Source organism: Lithobates pipiens, unplaced genomic scaffold, assembly GCF_037356315.1.
Source record: "Lithobates pipiens isolate NorthernLeopardFrog02 unplaced genomic scaffold, aLitPip1_a1.2 Scaffold_13, whole genome shotgun sequence".
Taxonomy (NCBI): domain Eukaryota; kingdom Metazoa; phylum Chordata; class Amphibia; order Anura; family Ranidae; genus Lithobates; species Lithobates pipiens.
Genome location: NW_027507718.1, coordinates 222,743,109 through 222,764,436, shown reverse-complemented (window position 1 = coordinate 222,764,436; position 21,328 = coordinate 222,743,109). Strand labels below are relative to the sequence as shown.

General features: G+C 47.7%; 1 protein-coding gene across 1 annotated transcript in view; it reads right to left on the bottom strand.

The window, feature by feature from the left end:
* LOC143975874 (uncharacterized) overlaps positions 1-21,328 on the bottom strand; it is a 215,635-nt gene that overhangs the window by 24,320 nt on the left and 169,987 nt on the right. The window contains exon 26 of the mRNA XM_077478427.1: positions 1,414-1,951. Coding sequence (XP_077334553.1) covers positions 1,414-1,951 — 538 coding nt within the window. The remainder of the gene's footprint in view (positions 1-1,413; positions 1,952-21,328) is intronic.

Genomic DNA, 21,328 nt, shown 5'->3' with positions numbered 1-21,328 from the left:
TGGCATTCGGTTTAACACTCTACCCTTCAGATTGTGCTAGAACAGGTTTCAGGGTGGCCCACTGGTGTTAATCTTTCTAGATCAAGATGTGTACTTTAAAATTAGCGCCTCATTGTGCACACCCTTTGGCAGAAAGCACCGAGAGGGATGACCATTCATGTTAGGCTGATGTTTGGCATTGTGACAAGTAGCCACTAATAGTTTGAACATACTGGTAACAGCCCTAAGAGACAGATTTCTACATTTTGTGGCATTGTAAAGTACATTTTGAAGTCAACTTTCCTTAAATCCTCCTTTATTGTTCTTAATACAGTGCCTCTGCCCATCAGTCTGAACATTTTTAGAATAGGGATTTTCAAGACTTTCAAGCCCCAGCAATGCACTACTGTATAGGGTCAAATGAAGGTTGAGATTTAACCATAGAGGGGGGGATTTTCACCAGGCGTGCTGGAGGAAAAAAAGTTTAACCTTTTGAATACAGAAAGGTTACTTCACAGTAAACCATACATACACCAAAGCTAGATGCAAATCACTAGACAAAATTAACTGTCAAAGCTAAAATAACTGCAGATATTGTTAATCTGGGGATACCAGAAGGATTTTTCCTGTTGGTGCAAATGGGACCAGGATTTTGGTCTCTGGATCAAATAGAAGTATAAGGTTCTGTATATGGCGGTGGGTTTCAATTTCCCATTGGTTAGCTCAGGACTTGATATCTTCACTTAATTGGCAGAAGACCAAATATGGCGGAAGTTAAACCTGTCCTTAGTTTTTGTAAAAATTAATACATTTTATAAGGTTTTCAAAGAAACTGTCCATTTAGATTAGTTGGAAGCCCAACACAAAATTGTGCCAACACTGACCACATATGACAAAGAACTATGCAGAAATCTGTAGTTTTCCACATCCCAAATCAGTTAGAAATTTGGTAAAGATCTTCCAATTTTCTATCAAAATCTAGCATGCAACTCCCTGCTGGATTTTAAGACAGGCTCTAGTTCACTAGGAGCTGAAGGCCCAACCAAGGAACAGACATTTTTATTCCGGGACCAGCTTGAAATTTAGTGCTGCACCAAAAAGCTTTTAATCCATTTACATTCTAGGACACAGATCTCTAGTAAGACATGAAGGATAGTTCCTGAACACATTTGTGACTGCTTGATAGAACACCTAACAAACCCTCCCAAAGCTGATCCTTGAGTCAGGAAGACAAAGGACATATGAAAGGGTAGGTTTTGAACCCCATTCCTTGGTCTCAAGTGGACCGCTTGGCAAAAGTTTAACAAGTGCTTATGGCAGATAAACAAGGCAACAGACCACCCAAAACAAATGCCTTTTCTGGAAAGTACAAAAGCTTTAAATGGGAGGGAAAAACTAAACAAAAACCCAACAGTAAAAACTGGTAAACTTTACCTCTGTCCGCCCAATAAATCTTACTTCCGGAGTCTGCAAAGCTCAGTCCTACCACAAATTTGCTTTTAATCCACAAAACTCTTGGCTCGATTCCATCCATGTCAGCACATTCTATCTTTGAAGATTTCTCCTGAATTACTGATCCAGCATCAAAATAGCACATCATACCAGTGGATGGGAAGATAGTAAGGCAGAACGGTTGATACAGATTTTTTACCACCACAGTTTTGTACAAACCATTTGACGTGGTAACCTGAATGTATGGCTTAGATGTGCTAATCCAGTATATGTTTCCATTTATCCAGTCCACAGCAATGGAAGTCACACTGTCTTCAACATGTATTACTTTTTTCCAATCCGCAGATTCACGATCTTTGCTTTTTATTGAAGCTATGTAGCCCCCATTTTTTACAGCAAATACAAAATTTCGATCTTGTAAAATGTAATCAAAGGATGAGACCTGATTAACATTGGTCAAAGACAAAATCTGAGTTTTTGTTACAGCTTTATCATCTAGGTACAGTTTATGCAAGTAGACCTAAAAAACAAAAAAACAGATTTTATAAAAAGGACAGCCCTCTGGATAAATACAAAAAACCCTGCAATTGAACTGAAATAAACTTAGATTTTTTTTACAAATTACAACCAACAATGCAGCAGCAAACCAGTACAGCGAAATAGATCATAGTATTAGAGATACAATCATTTGTGGCTCAAGACATGGAAGTTAGGCAGCCAAGAGTTCTATCCATTAAACAGTAGGTGTACTCCATAGATGCCAACATTGTAAAAAAATAAAACAAACTCGGGACACTTTTTTGGCAGTAGGTGGAGCTGTATTATAATTAGGGGGCAGGGCATGCGGTTATAGGTGTGGCATAGGAAAAGGTGAAAATGCAGCGCGCACAGCGTGGCAAAATATGGGCGTGGTTTAGGTAAAATTGTGGGCATGGCTTACGTGGGGGCGTGGCTCAAAGGGGTGTGGTTAGAGTCTGAGATTAATGCGGGATGGAGAGGGAAAGAGGGGGGGGGAGGGATGGAGGGACAGCAGCCCCCCGATCCTACACCACAATAGCAATATGTGATTTCCAGAGTTTGACAATCAGCAGATAAAGATACTCCAAATACCTGGTGTTAGCGCTTCAATCATCCCGGCGCATGATTGAAGCGCATTATTTCCTTTCTATTACATTGTAATATGAAATTAAATCATTCAACTCACCATAAGCACGTCACTAGCCACACTGCCTGCCACCAGATGTACCTTCCTAACATCTCGTGTCCCCATCAGTCCTCCCAACATCTCGTGTCCCCATCAGTCCTCCCAACATCTCGTGTCCCCATCAGTCCTCCCAACATCTCGTGTCCCCATCAGTCCTCCCAACATCTCGTGTCCCCATCAGTCCTCCCAACATCTCGTGTCCCCATCAGTCCTCCCAACATCTCGTGTCCCCATCAGTCCTCCCAACATCTCGTGTCCCCATCAGTCCTCCCAACATCTCGTGTCCCCATCAGTCCTCCCAACATCTCGTGTCCCCATCAGTCCTCCCAACATCTCGTGTCCCCATCAGTCCTCCCAACATCTCGTGTCCCCATCAGTCCTCCCAACATCTCGTGTCCCCATCAGTCCTCCCAACATCTCGTGTCCCCATCAGTCCTCCCAACATCTCGTGTCCCCATCAGTCCTCCCAACATCTCGTGTCCCCATCAGTCCTCCCAACATCTCGTGTCCCCATCAGTCCTCCCAACATCTCGTGTCCCCATCAGTCCTCCCAACATCTCGTGTCCCCATCAGTCCTCCCAACATCTCGTGTCCCCATCAGTCCTCCCAACATCTCGTGTCCCCATCAGTCCTCCCAACATCTCGTGTCCCCATCAGTCCTCCCAACATCTCGTGTCCCCATCAGTCCTCCCAACATCTCGTGTCCCCATCAGTCCTCCCAACATCTCGTGTCCCCATCAGTCCTCCCAACATCTCGTGTCCCCATCAGTCCTCCCAACATCTCGTGTCCCCATCAGTCCTCCCAACATCTCGTGTCCCCATCAGTCCTCCCAACATCTCGTGTCCCCATCAGTCCTCCCAACATCTCGTGTCCCCATCAGTCCTCCCAACATCTCGTGTCCCCATCAGTCCTCCCAACATCTCGTGTCCCCATCAGTCCTCCCAACATCTCGTGTCCCCATCAGTCCTCCCAACATCTCGTGTCCCCATCAGTCCTCCCAACATCTCGTGTCCCCATCAGTCCTCCCAACATCTCGTGTCCCCATCAGTCCTCCCAACATCTCGTGTCCCCATCAGTCCTCCCAACATCTCGTGTCCCCCTGACATCCAGACTAGCCCCCCGACATCCACAGACTAACATCCACAGACTGGGCCCCCCACATCCAGACAGACTACCCCCCCCCCCCCCGACATCCAGACTGGGCCACCCCCCCCCCCCCCCCCCCGACATGGGGACACGAGATGTTAGGACTGATGGGGACACCAGATGTTAGGAAGGTACATCCGGTGGCAGGCAATGTGGCTAGTGACGTGCTTATGGTTGACACCTCAGTGCAGCTCCCCCTCTCCCCTCCTATAGCACACCCCCCCACATCCTTTTAGTCCCCCTATCTCTCCATTGTTTAACCCCCCCTTCCTGGTCACTATTCCCCCCTCTCCTGTCCATCCACATTACTATGCCAAGTACAGACCTCAGAACGTGGGATTCACTCAGCGGTGTCCCTCGGACTCCCTCCTCCTGTGTAGATGTAAACAGAGGGGGGAGGGTGGCTTCAGTTTACTCGACTGAGCCAGTGAGATAGCTGGAGAGACACAGATGAGTGTAGGGGTGTGCTGTAAGTGGCGCCGCTGCCCACAGGTGTTACTCCTCTGGCCTGGGGCACCCAGGTGCAGCACAACCCCCACCCCCCCCCCCCCCCCCGTGCTCCCCCTAGAGACGTCACTGCTCTGCCTTGGCAACCACCCTGCAATACGGAGACAGACAGGCTCTGGGGACTGTCAGAACCGGGGAAGTCTGGTCACCCTATTGTAAACCCCATTCATGAACTCTGACCTGAGTGTGAAAGCTGAAGACAGCAGTTATGCAAGTAAAAACGTAGGGGAGATTGGTTTCATCATCTGAAGCTGCTCACGTCACTGGATATATGTGGGTTTACATTCACGATAAGCATTTCTCTAACATTTTTAAACTCATTATATACTCCTGAAGTAAAAATCCAACACTTAGTGGAGATGGGGAAGTAAGTGGGGAGTGAGGGAGTGCATAGGGCAGAAAACTTGTCTGGGGAGGCTGTTCTACTACATGGTGCCAAGCACTGCTACCTTGCTGAGAGGAAACACTCACATGGTTTGCAGGGCATGGTTCCAGAACTCCCAGGCAGCAGGAGCCTGCATATCTGCCTATACAGCTTGTCAGGGGGCTGGGGCTTGGACAGGCAGAGCTTTGAAGAAAGTGGAAGTTGAGGTGGGTAAACTTCCTTCCCTCACATTTCCATTCCGTTTTTGTTGAAAAATCACAATGGATTTTAGTCACTGAAAAAGATGCAGCGGTCACGCTATGAAAATACGAATGCCAAGTCAATTGGTAAATTGTGGAGAAAAATTAACATTACGCTTACCGGTAACATCTATTCTGGTACAACCACAACTGAGACCTTGGCTCCTAGGAAACACTGCACCAGCCCATACATTTCCACTTCCCCCTGCCAGACTTTCTAAGAGTACCTCCGGCCAGCTGTGGAGACAAACACATTAATAACATATCACATATTACTACCATGCCTGTGTTGAGGTCTTCCTCAAGATTCCCCAAAAATTCAGGTGGGTAACTAGTGCTGTCCAGAAAGACTACTGGAATAGACTTTAACGGTAAGCTCAATTAAAATTTTCCCCTACCATCTTTCAGGACAGCCACAATTGAGAGGATAGATGAGCACTTACAATTTAGGGTGGGACTATAGCTTGCAAAACCTTTTCACCCAAGGCTTGCTCATTTTCCCCACACCAGGTCCACCCTGTAAGGTCTTACAAAAGGTGGCGAAACTGGAGCACATTGCTGCTTTTCAAATTTGCTGTGGCATCACTCCAGCCCTTTCCGCTTGAGAAGCCGCCATAGCCCTAGTAGAGTGCTTTTATACCCACAGGAACCCCTTTCACTGCCAAAGTATTAGGCCTGAACAATGTTACCTTGAGCCATCTGGCAATAGGGCATCAGGATGGTTTGTACCCCTTCCTCGCCCCAGAATATAAGAATCAGAACTGATAAAATCAGTAAGGGTCAAGTACTGCAGGATACATCTCCGGTGTGAAATTTAAATTACCATTCTCCTGAGGGATTAGGGCAGAACGTGGGCAAGACCACCCCCTGGCTTCTATGAAGCTACGAAGCCACTTTGGACAAGAATGACAGATCAGTTTTGAAAACTACCCCATCCAAAAAATATAACAAGGGGGTCTGACTGATAAAGCCTTAGTTTCGCTGACCCTCCTGGCAGTTGTCACTAACCACAAATGCAGTCTTGAAAGCAAGATCCTTTAGTGAACAATTTTCTGAAGGTTCAAATTGTGGCTCTGTTAGGGCCTGTAACACCAAAGATGGGTCCCACTTTGGGAAAGGTGGTTCTTGAACTGGTCTCTTGCTAGAGCTCTGAAAAATCTGACCACCCAAGGGTTGGTGGCCAGAGGCTTTTCCAAATGTGCACCAAGCGCTGATACCTGTCTCAAGGGTACTCATGGCTAACCCTTTATCTGCCTCTCGCTGCAAAAACTCCAACTGCTATGGGACTCTGCACCTTAGAATTTCCTGCGCACCAATCCTTAAAGCAAACCCAGACCTTTTGGTAGATCCGGCGCATCTTTATGCTATAGAGGAGACTGCATATCAGCCTGAGAATCCCTTGGTTTTTAATAATCCTTCCTCAGCCAGGCTGCCAAGTTCTATCGATGTACCTAGGGACAAAATGACCAGGCCCTGTGAAAGGAGATCCTCCTGGAGTAGTAGGAACCAAAGGAGGTTCTACTGATAACTGTTTGAGGACCAAGAACCAGGACCTTCTGGGCCAATGTGGTGCCAAGATCAGAGGCGTTCTCAATCTGAAATTCTCAGCACTGCCAGTAGCAAGACCGGAGGTGGGAAGGCATAGCATCTTTTGAAATGCCAGCTGTTAGCCCATCCACCCGTAGTGCATCTGCCCACCTGTTTAAGGAGAAGAAACAAGGGTTTTTTGCATTGTCCCTTGATGTGAAGAGGTCCACCTCGGTGGGTCCCCATCTTTTGGTTATGAGATTGAAGACTTCCTGGTTGAGGACCCAATCGCTCTTGGCTGCTTTCTGCTGAGAAAGTCCACCACCACGACTTTACCAATAGGAAGAGTGCATTGGTCTCGGCCCAACTTAGGACTGCTGTTGCTAAGGACAACAGGATTGTGCTACTCATGCAGCCTTGTTTACATAAGTGGCCATGGATGAATTGTCGGAGTACACTTAAGTGTGGTGGCCTTGTCATGCCTTCCTGAAGGACCCGAGCGCCAATCTGATTGCGTTCAGTCCCAATTGGATGACCTTTTGAGCTCCTCGTGCCAGTAGGGTTCCCAAGTGTGCGCCCCAACCTTTGCATTTGTGGTTACCACCCTGGAGACCGAATGAGCCACAGACGACCCTGTGACAGGTTCACCATTATCCTCCACCTTTTTTACCCGAGGTGGAATGTATACTAAGGTGTCTAACAAATCCTGGCTGTGGTCCCATGATTTTAGGACAAAGGATTGGAGGGGACAAAACTGTAGCGCTGCCCACTGAACTGCTGGGATAGTTGACATTACTGCCCTTATAGAGACCTGCTGGTTGTTTTGGAGCTAGAGAGGCCACTGCCTTGTCCAATATTTGTAACTTCTGCCGGGAGGAGAAAAAAAAAAAAAAAACTAAACTGAGCGGAGTCCAGCAGGTATCCTAGGTAGGTGATGCGCTGAGATGGAATCATGCTGGAATTTTCCAGGTTCAGCAACCACCCCAGACCTGTCAGAACATACTTAGTCAGTTCCAGATTTCTGGTTAGCTGTTCTGGAGATACTGCAAATAGAAGCAGGTCGTCCAGATAAGCTATAATTAAGACTCCTTTGAGTTGCAGAAAGGCCATGGCCTCTGCCATGACCTTTGTGAAGATTCGGGGTGACGAGGATAGGCCGAATGGAAGCACTTTAAACTGTAGATGGATTATCTATGTTCACAACCAGATCAAGAAACTTCTGGAAATCTTCTGGGATAGGGACGTTGAGGAAGGCGATCTTAAGATCTAGGGACACCATGTAACAATTCTTGGTTTGTAAGTAGTGATGGACGAACTTCCGACGGGACGTTTCGCGAACGCAAAATGCGAACGGACCCAAACGTTCGCGAAACAGAACGTTCGCCGCGGGCCCCATTGACTTCAATGGGAGGCGAACTTTGCAAACCTTCATGTCGAATTTGCGGCCACGTGGTAATTATTAGGGGGTAAAACGTAGTCCCACCATCTGGACAATGACATAATACATGTATGAGGTGAATTTGGGATCGATAACTACAAGCATTTTTATTTTATTTGGGAAATTGTTCTAACAATTCAGGACTATGGAGCTAATGAAGGCAATGGAGGAGAGGGAAGGTCAGGGACCAGGGTAGGCAAAGAAGAGGGTGCAGGAGATGATCACCAGCAGCGTGACATACCGGAATGACACATGCACCGTGATAGAGGCATCTGACAGCAGCACCGTGACATACAGCGCTGACAGCAGCACCGTGACATACAGCGCTGACAGCAGCACCGTGACATACAGCGCTGACAGCAGCACCGTGACATACAGCGCTGACAGCAGCACCGTGACATACAGCGCTGACAGCAGCACCGTGACATACAGCGCTGACAGCAGCACCGTGACATACAGCGCTGACAGCAGCACCGTAAGCAGCCCCAGGAGGAAGTCAGCACAGCACAGGGATGGTGTGATCCCCTCATAATAAGAACCCCCAGGAGGAAGTCAGCACAGCACAGGGATAGTGTGATCCCTTCATAATAAGAACCCCCAGGAGGAAGTCAGCACAGCACAGGGATATCATAAGCAGCCCCAGTAGAAATATGACACCGCTCAACCTCTTCAAAGAGGAGGGTAGGGGCATATAGTACGGTGTGCTTTTTTGGGTCAAGGAAGTGAGCCAAATGAATTAAGAAGGTCTGTGTGCTTGATTAAAAAAATAGTTTATAGACATATACATGGTCTACTGGTCACATGTGTTGAATTCCTCCGAGATCCATGCCTCATTCATTTTTAGAAATGTGAGGTAGTTAACACTGTGGTGAGCTAGGCGAGTACGCTTATCGGTCACAATCCCCCCTGCTGCGCTGAACGTCCTTTCGGACAGGACACTGGATGAGGGGCAAGCCAACAGTTCGATTGCAAATTGGGCAAGCTCTGGCCAGAGGTCAAGCCTGCCCACCCAGTAGTCTAGGGGTTCATCACTCCTCAGAGCGTCCACATCGGCCGTTAACCCAATGTAGTCGGACACCTGACGGTCTAGGCGTTCCCTGATGCTGGATCCGGATGACACCTGTCGATGGGTCGGCTGAAAGAATGACCTCATATCCGAAGTCACCAACACATCTTCAAACCGGCCTCTTCTTGCAGGCGCTGTTGGATTGGTACCCGCAAATCCTTCTCTGGGAGTGGGAATTGCTCCTCTGCCAGCGCACGCAAAAGCAGAATGCAGCATTTCTCGAAGCAAGGCCTGGAAGTGCTGCATTCTGACAGCCCTCTGCGACGGCGGTAACATTTCCGCCATTTTGTGTTTGTACCGGGGGTCTAAGTACGTTGCCACCCAGTACTGGTCCTTGACCCTCATGCTTTTTATACGGGGGTCCCTATTAAAACACTGGAGCATGAAGGCCCCCATTTGCACTAAAGTGGAAGCGGTGTGGTGGCCTGGCTCCTGCTCATCATCCAGGATAATGTCGTCCTCTTCATTCTCCTCTCCCCATCCACGCACAACAGGGATCCCAGAAAGGTTTAAAGCATGCTCTTCTTGCTCCTGCTCATCCGCCCCGGCACCATCCTCCTCTGACTCCTCATCAGACTCCTGTTGTTGACTTGTCTCAGATAGAGTAGCCCCCCCTGGGAATTCATCCAGCATTGCGACTTCCTCATCTTCCCGCTCCTGCTCCTCCACAGCCTGATCAATGACACGACGCAATGCACGCTCCAGAAAGAAGGCATAAGGTACCATGTCACTGATGGCGCCATGGCTGCGACTGACCAGTTTGGTGATCTCCTCAAATGGCCGCAGAAGTCTGCATGTGTCGCGCATGAGCAGCCACTGGCGCGGTGAAAAAAAACCCAGCTCCCCAGAACCGTTTCTTTCGCAGAGTTCATACAGGTAGACGTTAACTGCACGTTTCTGCTGGAGCAGCCTATCAAGCATATAGAAGGTTGAGTTCCATCGCGTCGGGCAATCGCAAATAAGACGTCTGACCGGCAGATGGTGTCGCCGCTGAATGTCAGCAAGGCGAGCCATGGCCGTGTAAGATCTTCTGAAATGGGCCGAGATTTTCCTTGCCTGCCGCAAGATGTCCTGGACCCCAGGGTATTTGACAAGGAATCGCTGCACGACCAAGTTTAAGACGTGTGCCATGCACGGCACGTGCGTGATTTTGCCCTGTTTCAATGCGCTAAGCAGATTGGCACCGTTGTCACACACCACTTTACCAACTGTCAAATTGAGCGGTGTTAGCCACTCATCTGCCTGTGAACGCAAAGCTGAAAGGAGTGCCGGGCCAGTGTGGCTCTTTGCTTCCAGGCACAACAGACGCAGCACGGCATGGCAACGTCTCACCTGGCATGTGGAATAGGTTCTGGGGAGCTTGGGCGGTGCAGTGGAAGAGACGCTAGCAGCGGAAAAGGAGGAGGCAGCTGAGGAGGAGAGGGAGGAGGATGGAGTAGGAGGAGGAGAAGAAGAGTCAGGCCTGCATGCAATCCGTGGCGGTAAAACCAAATCTACACGGGTGCCACGGGTTACATGCTTGACGGCCGTCAGAAGGTTCACCCAGTGGGCAGTAAAACTGATATACCTTCCCTGCCCGTGTTTGCTAGACCACGTGTCTGTGGTCAGATGTATCTTGGCACCGACACTGTGTGCCAGAGATACATTCACTTGCCGCTGAACATGGCCATATAGCTCTGGGATGCCCTTCTCTGAGAAATACTTCCTTCCTGGGACCTTCCATTGTGGTGTTCCAATGGCCACAAATTTGCGAAAGGCCTCCGAGTCCACCAGTTTATATGGCAGTAGTTGGCGGGCTATGAGTTCTGACAAGCCAGCCGCCAACCGTTGGGCAAGAGGGTTATCCGGCATCATCATTTTTTAACGCTCAAACATTAGGCCCACGGAAGCCTGCCTTTTTGCAGAAAAATGTGAGCTTGGCGTGATGGAAGGTGGAGTGGAGGACAATTGTGAGGAGAGAGGAGAAGGAGAAGTAGAAGACGAGGCTGGACGGTGAGAGCCTGCAGTGTGGCTTTGTGTGTTCCGTTGCTCCCACTGGGCTCGGTGATGGCTGCTCATGTGCCTTCTTAAGGCGGTCGTCCCTAGGTGAGTATTGGGCTTACCGCGACTAACGCGTTGACTGCAAAGATTGCAGATGGCAACGCTATTGTCAGCAGCGGACACGTTAAAAAAAGCCCACACTGCGGAGCCATGTGCCGGTGTCCTGGGAGCGCCAGATGTGACCGTACATGGTCGATGACTCGCTCCTGATACATTTGCAGTCTGCTTTGTCCCTGCTGTGCAATGTAAGTCATTGCTGCTTCTCCTCCCTATCTGCTGGTCCATATCTCCCTCTGAACTCCCCTCCTCTTCCTCTCTTGTGGGCACCCACGTGACATCACTAGACACGTCATCATCAACGTCACCTTCCCCACCGCTATAAGTAGAGATCTCGGAGTAGGCAGCAACACCGGGGACCAACCTCCTCCTTGGGCTGATCTGGGTACTGGCGTCAGACTGCTGAGTAGCGCTTGTTGCTACCTCCTCTTCCTGATCCAATACCAAGAGTGGCTGCGCATCAGAAATGTCCTCTTGATATGGATCGGAAAATAATTCCAGTGACTCAAGCGGAAGGTATGTGGTGGTGGTGGTGGTGGTCGTGTTGTTGGTGGTAGTGTCTTTGGGGGTGCACATAGCAGAGAGTGAAGAAGAGGGTGCAGATCGAGAGGATGAGGAGGGTGCAGAAGAGTAAGGCTGAGCGAGCCACTCAACCAAGTCTGGTGCATCCTTTAAAGTAATTGAACGCACCTTCTGCAACTTCCCACTTTGGCTCAAGCCTGTTGCTCCTGCCCTACCCCTACCACCCCTGCGGAAGGGCCTGCCTCTTCCTCTGCATGTCATTTTTTAAATGACCCTGTGACAAAACTCTTAGTCCCTATACCGCTGAAGGACTGCTGCAGTATAGGTGAGCGGTCAGCAGTGGTGCACGTCAACCCTATCTATTGTGGACCTATAGCGGTCCTTACAGAACAGCAGACTGTACCGCACTCAAGCCTATGTACCGTAGCACCCTATACCAAGTTACCAGTCCTTATAAGAACTTTTGTGGACCAAGCAGGTTGTGTATTAGTGTTTAGCAGACTGTACGTCAGTCCCTATACCGCTGAAGGACTGCTGCAGTATAGGGCAGCGGTCAGCAGTGGTGCACGTCAACCCTATCTATTGTGGACCGATAGCGGTCCTTACAGAACAGCAGACTGTACCGCACTCAAGCCTATGTACCGTAGCACCCTATACCAAGTTACCAGTCCTTATAAGAACTTTTGTGGAACAAGCAGGTTGTGTGTTAGTGATTAGCAGACTGTACGTCAGTCCCTATACCGCTGAAGGACTGCTGCAGTATAGGGCAGCGGTCAGCAGTGGTGCACGTCAACCCTATCTATTGTGGACCGATAGCGGTCCTTACAGAACAGCAGACTGTACCGCACTCAAGCCTATGTACCGTAGCACCCTATACCAAGTTACCAGTCCTTATAAGAACTTTTGTGGAACAAGCAGGTTGTGTGTTAGTGATTAGCAGACTGTACGTCAGTCCCTATACCGCTGAAGGACTGCTGCAGTATAGGTGAGCGGTCAGCAGTGGTGCACGTCAACCCTATCTATTGTGGACCTATAGCGGTCCTTACAGAACAGCAGACTGTACCGCACTCAAGCCTATGTACCGTAGCACCCTATACCAAGTTACCAGTCCTTATAAGAACTTTTGTGGAACAAGCAGGTTGTGTGTTAGTGATTAGCAGACTGTACGTCAGTCCCTATACCGCTGAAGGACTGCTGCAGTATAGGGCAGCGGTCAGCAGTGGTGCACGTCAACCCTATCTATTGTGGACCGATAGCGGTCCTTACAGAACAGCAGACTGTACCGCACTCAAGCCTATGTACCGTAGCACCCTATACCAAGTTACCAGTCCTTATAAGAACTTTTGTGGACCAAGCAGGTTGTGTATTAGTGTTTAGCAGACTGTACGTCAGTCCCTATACCGCTGAAGGACTGCTGCAGTATAGGGCAGCGGTCAGCAGTGGTGCACGTCAACCCTATCTATTGTGGACCGATAGCGGTCCTTACAGAACAGCAGACTGTACCGCACTCAAGCCTATGTACCGTAGCACCCTATACCAAGTTACCAGTCCTTATAAGAACTTTTGTGGAACAAGCAGGTTGTGTGTTAGTGATTAGCAGACTGTACGTCAGTCCCTATACCGCTGAAGGACTGCTGCAGTATAGGGCAGCGGTCAGCAGTGGTGCACGTCAACCCTATCTATTGTGGACCGATAGCGGTCCTTACAGAACAGCAGACTGTACCGCACTCAAGCCTATGTACCGTAGCACCCTATACCAAGTTACCAGTCCTTATAAGAACTTTTGTGGACCAAGCAGGTTGTGTATTAGTGTTTAGCAGACTGTACGTCAGTCCCTATACCGCTGAAGGACTGCTGCAGTATAGGGCAGCGGTCAGCAGTGGTGCACGTCAACCCTATCTATTGTGGACCGATAGCGGTCCTTACAGAACAGCAGACTGTACCGCACTCAAGCCTATGTACCGTAGCACCCTATACCAAGTTACCAGTCCTTATAAGAACTTTTGTGGAACAAGCAGGTTGTGTGTTAGTGATTAGCAGACTGTACGTCAGTCCCTATACCGCTGAAGGACTGCTGCAGTATAGGGCAGCGGTCAGCAGTGGTGCACGTCAACCCTATCTATTGTGGACCGATAGCGGTCCTTACAGAACAGCAGACTGTACCGCACTCAAGCCTATGTACCGTAGCACCCTATACCAAGTTACCAGTCCTTATAAGAACTTTTGTGGACCAAGCAGGTTGTGTATTAGTGTTTAGCAGACTGTACGTCAGTCCCTATACCGCTGAAGGACTGCTGCAGTATAGGGCAGCGGTCAGCAGTGGTGCACGTCAACCCTATCTATTGTGGACCGATAGCGGTCCTTACAGAACAGCAGACTGTACCGCACTCAAGCCTATGTACCGTAGCACCCTATACCAAGTTACCAGTCCTTATAAGAACTTTTGTGGACCAAGCAGGTTGTGTATTAGTGTTTAGCAGACTGTACGTCAGTCCCTATACCGCTGAAGGACTGCTGCAGTATAGGGCAGCGGTCAGCAGTGGTGCACGTCAACCCTATCTATTGTGGACCGATAGCGGTCCTTACAGAACAGCAGACTGTACCGCACTCAAGCCTATGTACCGTAGCACCCTATACCAAGTTACCAGTCCTTATAAGAACTTTTGTGGAACAAGCAGGTTGTGTGTTAGTGATTAGCAGACTGTACGTCAGTCCCTATACCGCTGAAGGACTGCTGCAGTATAGGTGAGCGGTCAGCAGTGGTGCACGTCAACCCTATCTATTGTGGACCTATAGCGGTCCTTACAGAACAGCAGACTGTACCGCACTCAAGCCTATGTACCGTAGCACCCTATACCAAGTTACCAGTCCTTATAAGAACTTTTGTGGACCAAGCAGGTTGTGTATTAGTGTTTAGCAGACTGTACGTCAGTCCCTATACCGCTGAAGGACTGCTGCAGTATAGGGCAGCGGTCAGCAGTGGTGCACGTCAACCCTATCTATTGTGGACCGATAGCGGTCCTTACAGAACAGCAGACTGTACCGCACTCAAGCCTATGTACCGTAGCACCCTATACCAAGTTACCAGTCCTTATAAGAACTTTTGTGGAACAAGTGAGTTGTGAATGTTTAGCAGACTGCAGCAGAAGGGCAGCAGTCAAGTATAATATCCTTTCTATATTTGGAAGAAAGAATATTATACATGTACAAGCCTATTACTGTACCACTGATACCAGTCCTGAAAAGAACCTTTGTGGAACTAATAATAACAGCAAGTCTTTAAAATTACCCTCACTGCCTGACAACACTGCTTCCTTCCTGTCCCTATACAAATTGGCAAAAAAAGAGAACGATTAGTGGTTACTGGAACAGCTCTTTTGTGGACCTTGATAGTAACAGCTAATGATGATGATGATGATGATGATGATGAAAGACTAATCTGGCTGTCCCTGTAGCATACACCGTCCTTTCCCTTTCTCTAAACTAACAAAAGACACTCAGGCTGCTGCAAGAATCAGCAGCACAGCAAACCTATCAACACCTAACACCTATACCAGTCCTGAAAAGAACTTTTGTGTACCAAATAGCTAGTGGTTTATCTCTCCCTACTCCACACAGGAACCTGTCCCTATCGTAACAGAAGAAAGAATGTAAAATGGCCACCGGATCGGGTGTATTTATAGGTTAGGGGGAATGTACAAGTGTCCATGTGCTGTCATGTCTCAATTGGCTGTCCTGTATCACATGATAAACGTGTCACCAAAGGTTAAAGTTCTTGTATACATTAAACACGTAAGTCCGCCGCGGCGAACGACGGAAAAAGGCGTTCGAACGTGCGGACCGCGAATGTCGGAAATTCGCCGCGAAACGACCGCCGGGCGAACCGTTCGGCCATCACTATTTGTAAGCCTCTGACCATGAAGATAGATTCCATACGGAACCTTTTGTAGGATACAGACCGGTTCTGGGTTTTAGGTTCAGAATCAGTCTATTTTCCTGAGAGTTTTTCCACATCAAATGTGAGAAACCCCCCCCCCCCCTTTGGAATTCTGTGCATTATGTTTTGCTCCTCAAATTCTTTTAACACCCCCACTAGGGCCTCAGCCTTCTCTACACACCTGGAAAGGTGTGCGATGAGGAGTCTTTGCGGGATAAGTCTTGTAAATTCCAGGCGGTACCCCCTCCTTATGATCCAAGATAAATTGGCTGGAGGAGACCACCTCCCACTGTGGGAGGAAGGCCCCCAGTCTTCTGTGTTTGGAACATCATTGGCTTTTTTGGGGCTGTTCAGGATGAAAAGTTGCACCTCTGCCCTTGCCCCTTTGGCCCCTTCCCCCCCCCCCCTTAGGCTTGGGGACCCCCCTTCATTTGTGGACAAACCCCTTTGTCTGAACTGGGGGTTTGGGTTTGCGCTTAACCGGAAAGATTTATTTTGTCTGCTGTGCAGTCTAGCACAGCTTCTAGAACAGGGCAAAAAAGTCAATCTCCCATCAACGGTATCCTGCAGTTTAACTTTAGAGGCACTATTGCCTGGCCACTTTTTAGCCAGAGGGCTCTTCTGGCCGAGATTAAGAGCCGCAGTTCTGGCCGACATGCGGACAGGTTTTACGGATGCATCCGCTATATATGCCACTCCTTGCAAAATAGTGGGAAAATAATGTTTTCCATGGCTGTTCCAATTCAATAAGAGCTTGAATTTGGGAAAGCCAATGCTCCAGGTTACGGGCCACCACTGACTGCCATTTCTGGTTTCAGATTTCTTATGGTTGATTCCCAGGTTTTCTTTACAAGGGAATCCATATACTTTTATCCATAGTATCTGTTAGAGCTCCCATAGCCTCAAAAGCCAGATCTGTAGGTCTTGAGACCTGGGAAAAGGCAGCATCCAGTTTGGGGGTGGGGGGGGTTTATTCTAGACGGACAATGGATCTTCTGAAAATAGGAACCTTATTTTCAAAAGACATTGAAAAAAAAAAATAAAAAAAAAAAAATGTTTCTGTTCAGGATCCTGTAACTCCTTTACTGTGTCTACCAGGACATCATGGACTGGGAAAACTTTGTTCCCCCATGCCCCTGTACATCTGGCCGTGGAGAGTCAGGGTTTTTTGTCCACCTGAATTCCAAAGGTGGTGTAAGATATCTCAAGGGTTTCCTGGATTCCCCATCCCAGTCCTCTCCCTGACTCCTGGGAACCAGAAGTTGAACCATCAGGCTCTTCCCTAGACTCCTCTGGAGGCCCAGTAGGTCTCTACTGTGGCAGCCAGCTGGGAAGGCGCAGAGCCCTATGCTTGTGGAGGGGCTGTAGTTTGGGGTGCAGGTGAGTGATTAGCAGGAAGCTGAAACCCTTCAAAGATTTGAAAGACTGAAAGGTGGAGGAAAGTTCCTTCACTGAAGCCAACCCAGATTCCTGTTCTGATGCCCTCTGACTAAAGCCAGGATGTGATCTGGTCTTTTCAGTATCTTTATGAAATACATGCAGAGAAAAAAAAAAAAAAAAAAAAAAAAAAAAAGGGACAAAAAACACCCAACACACTACTAAGACCCATCCGTGGAGGGCAGAAAGCCTAGATAGAGGACCCTTCCCCAGGGAACTCTTACCTTCAGATGGCTGGAGCAAACATCGATGTGCACTGTCTGGGCATCCACTTCAGACATTGCTGTACTGGTGGTTGCTGCTGTTAAGTCTCACGCTGCTTATGCTGTGTTCCCAACTCATCTAGTCCATGCCCAGCCCATTATCAGCTCTGCGACCCCGAACCGGATGTCATGGGTCACCTGTCACATGACCCGCCTGGTTCCAAAATGCAGCCTGCACCCATGTACAGGGAGAGCAGAGCTGTCTCCCTGCTACATTCCTGTGAATGTGATGGGCCCCCGGATCTTACACCCGCACTCGGTGAAGATGGGGTAGCAACCAGTGCAGTCAGGCATGTACCTCACCATGTCCCTGGGAGTGCCCTGGCCTCCCTTACAGGGCTTCAGAAGCCACTGTGTTTTGGCCAGGCTCAGTGTCTCCCCATCCAGCGGAAACAACTGAAGTCTGGCAGGGGAAGTGGAAATTTATGGGCTGGTGCTGTGTTTCCTAGGAAGGGGAGGAGAGGGCATGCTATAAAAGCTCCCAGCTTGGCACCACACAGTCACCCCCACACAAGATGATTAAAAGATGGGGATAAATATTTTACAGATAAAGGGTGTGGGTGGGAGGGACCCAAGTAAATTGGTCAAGCAATTTGAGCAATGTGTGTAGACAAGAGGGATGTGGTGGGAATAGTAACAATTTATCCCAATTAATGTAGATCCCAGAAAAAAAAAAATTATCTAAAGGACAGATTATAGCTAGAACCAAGAAGCATCAGCAAGATACAGAAGAGTCGTTGGCATACATAAAGAGTTTCTCCAAGAAACCCACCAGAATACCTCACTGTAGGGTCAGCTTGAATAAGCATAGCTAAGGGTTTCAAAAGGCCAGTGTGATTAAAATTGGGGAGAAGGGGCAGCCCTGCCAAATCCCCCTGCCCAGGGTAATTGAAGCTGAAAGCATGCCGTTAGTCCACGCTTGGACTCTTGGGTGATCATATAGCAATCCAAGACCCAAGCTTGTCAAAGCACCTAGAGATAATCCCATTCAACTAAGGCAAAACACTTTCTCAGTGTCTAAGGAAGCTACCACACCAGGACAGTTTGGAGCAGCCAAGGCCATGAGTGTGTAGGCACCAAATATGAATCAGTGGCGTGAACATTTTTGGTGGTATTTAATAAGGATCTTTGAGTCCAAATTTAGCAAAGAGCAATAGGACAAACCAAGGTTTTTACCAAGCTTCAATCAATCATTGTATTGCTCGGATTCAGAAAGGGAGGCAGCTTCTGATGAGGCTATGAACATTGCATGAATCTGGGGGAGGTGGGAATTCAATGTTTTGTCATAAGTTTTTAAAATTCCATAGGGAGCCCATTGGGGCCAGGAGTTTTGTCAGATTGGAGGGCACAGAGGGCCTTTTGGACCTCTGAGCATGACAGGAGAATCTAGGAATTTCATTTGTCACAATAGGAAGTCTTCAAAAACACTGCCCTTGGGTATATCTGAAGGTCATTAGCAGAATTACCAGTAGAATTGACAGTATGACACAGCAGTGATCCAATTTAAAGCCTCCTACACTACAGCCTCAGATGCGGAATCAAGGTTGATGCTCCAATATGGAATTCTCGAAAGTTCGGTTTTACCTTAACATCTGCAATCCAATATCTAGGAGAGCCGCTATAACCTGTCAGGAATTACCCGACAGTAATATGCAATAGAAGCAGGACATCAGATACCCCCTTCAAAAGGATAGATATATCCCTGACCTTAAGCAGTACAGACCCACCCACAAATTGCAAGTTGATAAAGTTCCCTTGAATCTCCTATAAGTGGATCATAAAAAGGAAGAAAAAAAAAAAAAAAGAAAAAAAAAAAAGTCAAGGAAACCAGGGAGGTGTAATCAACAAGAGTATAAAAATAGACAAATAGAATGCCAAAAACCTCAGTTCTGTCAAAGCACAGAAAGAATAAAATTGCTAAAGTCGCAGGGGATAAAACCCTTGTACATGAGCAATATAAAAAAAAAAAAATACAATGGGATCACCAAAATGAAAACTGGGGACAAACACTTATCCTGTGTCCAGTGGCTGAGATGGCCAGTCACAGCTGGAGTCCGGACCCGGAAGGAAGACGGGCGAAGATTAATGCAACCTCCAGCAGGGGAGATGAGGGCTTAGTTTGCAGGCAAGTGTCACATAATGTGCTACTAGCACATTATGCCTTTACTTTGCAGGTCACAAAAAAATAAAAAGGCGTTTACTTCCTCTAAAGCAGGGGTGGCCAACCCGCGGCTCTCGAGCCGCATGCGGCTCTTTGATCGGTTTCCTGCGGCTCTTCGGGCTGGTTCGGGCTGTTTCATTGCGGTGACAGGCAGCCCGAGTCTCTGCACTCCTCCGCTCCTCCCACACATCAACAGCCAATCAGCGTGTAGTGTCCCCAGCCCGCCACATTGAATACATAGGCGCTGGAGTGAGGCTGAAGGGGGGCAGAGGAAGGAGAAACACGCTGTATCTGAAGCCGATGAGATACAAAAAGGTATGGCCACAAGTGTGCAGGTTACTGATCTGTCCTCCCTTCTCCCTCTGTCTTGCTCTGTACTTTTTTTTTTTTTTTTTTAATAATGTTTCACCTGAACACTGATAAGATCTGCTCAGCACATTCTCTGTCTGTTGATAGTGTGACACACTGCTGGCTGTTAACCATTTCAGCTTCTTTTCACTTATTTATCCAGAGCTCTGTGTGTGCTGCATGCTTTCTGTGATGTTTTTTGGAAGAATTTACTGCTAGTTCAGGCTAGAAGACCCATTAACTGTTTATTGTTATCCTGACCAGTTCACTGTTTGTAAGACAATTTGTATTTTGGAAATTAGATGAGCTGCTGTCTTCTGTCACATGGATGTACTTTCAAAGGAAGATTACTGACCTGTGGTCTTTGTAGTGTTAAAACAGTGTGTGACATTTACAATAAATCCAGCTGAGCAAAAGTATGTGTGTATGAGGAAGGGATGGGGTGATGTTCATGTGTGCCCATGCGTATGATGTGGCTCTTTGCGGTAACTCGGTAAAAAATGTGGCTCTTGGTCTTCGTCTGGTTGGCCACCCCTGCTCTAAAGTAAAAACTTTAGAACCACTTTAATGGGCCCTGAGGGTATTCATCCCAAAGTGCTAAGAAATGTGAGGTATAGTTGGAGGACCATGAACAGATCTCTAATCAATCTCACAGAAGATCCCCATGACTGACAGCCAATATTGTACCCATCCACAAAAGCAGCAAGATAGAAGCTAGCAATTTACAGTCCAATTAGTTTAACATCAGTTGTAGTCAAGTTGATGGCATCACTCCTGAAAAGGATGATTGATCACTTAATACACAAGTTTCTGGACCCAAAGCAGCTTGGCTTTACCAAGGGGAGAATTTGACCACTACCAATGTTTGGGACCAGGGGGGTGATGTGGACATAGGATATCTTGATTTCAGCAAGGCAACTGATGCAGTTCTACATAATGATCTAATACAAAAGTTGTACAAGCTAGGACTTAATCCTTGGGTTGTTCCACTGCTATGCAGTTGGCTAAATGATAGACACCAGAGTGTGGTTGTAAATGGAGTTCATTCAGAACAGACTAGTCACTAGTGGTGTACCAGAAGCCCATGTACTAGGTCCTGCCATAACTACAGTTGTGTTGGGCAAATTAGGCATTTTGATGATAATACAAAGGTGTACAATTTCCCTAGAGTTGTTTAACATGGAACACAATTAGGTATTGCTGGAAGATTGGTATAAGCAGTGGAAACTGCAGTTCAATGCTCCTAAAAAAATATATACACAACGAGGGAAAAAAAAAAATCCTGAGTACAACATTGGGGTACGTTTGCCAGCACTACAGTGGAACAAGTTTGGGGGCACTCATTTCAGATTGCAAAATTAGCGAACTGACCAGACAGTGGTAAAAGCTAAAATAATGTTCTAGTATGCACTAGAGGGGTCACCAGGAGGAGGAAGAGAGTCCTAATTCCCTATATAAATCTTTAGTCAGACCTCATTAGAATACTGTGTCCCACCTCACTAAAAAGATTTTAAGATGGAACAAGTGACTGGTAATAAAAATTGTGACAGGTCTTAGGGATAAATCAAAAGACTTCAGGAACTTAATATGTCCAGTCTGGAGGAAAGATGGAAAAAGGG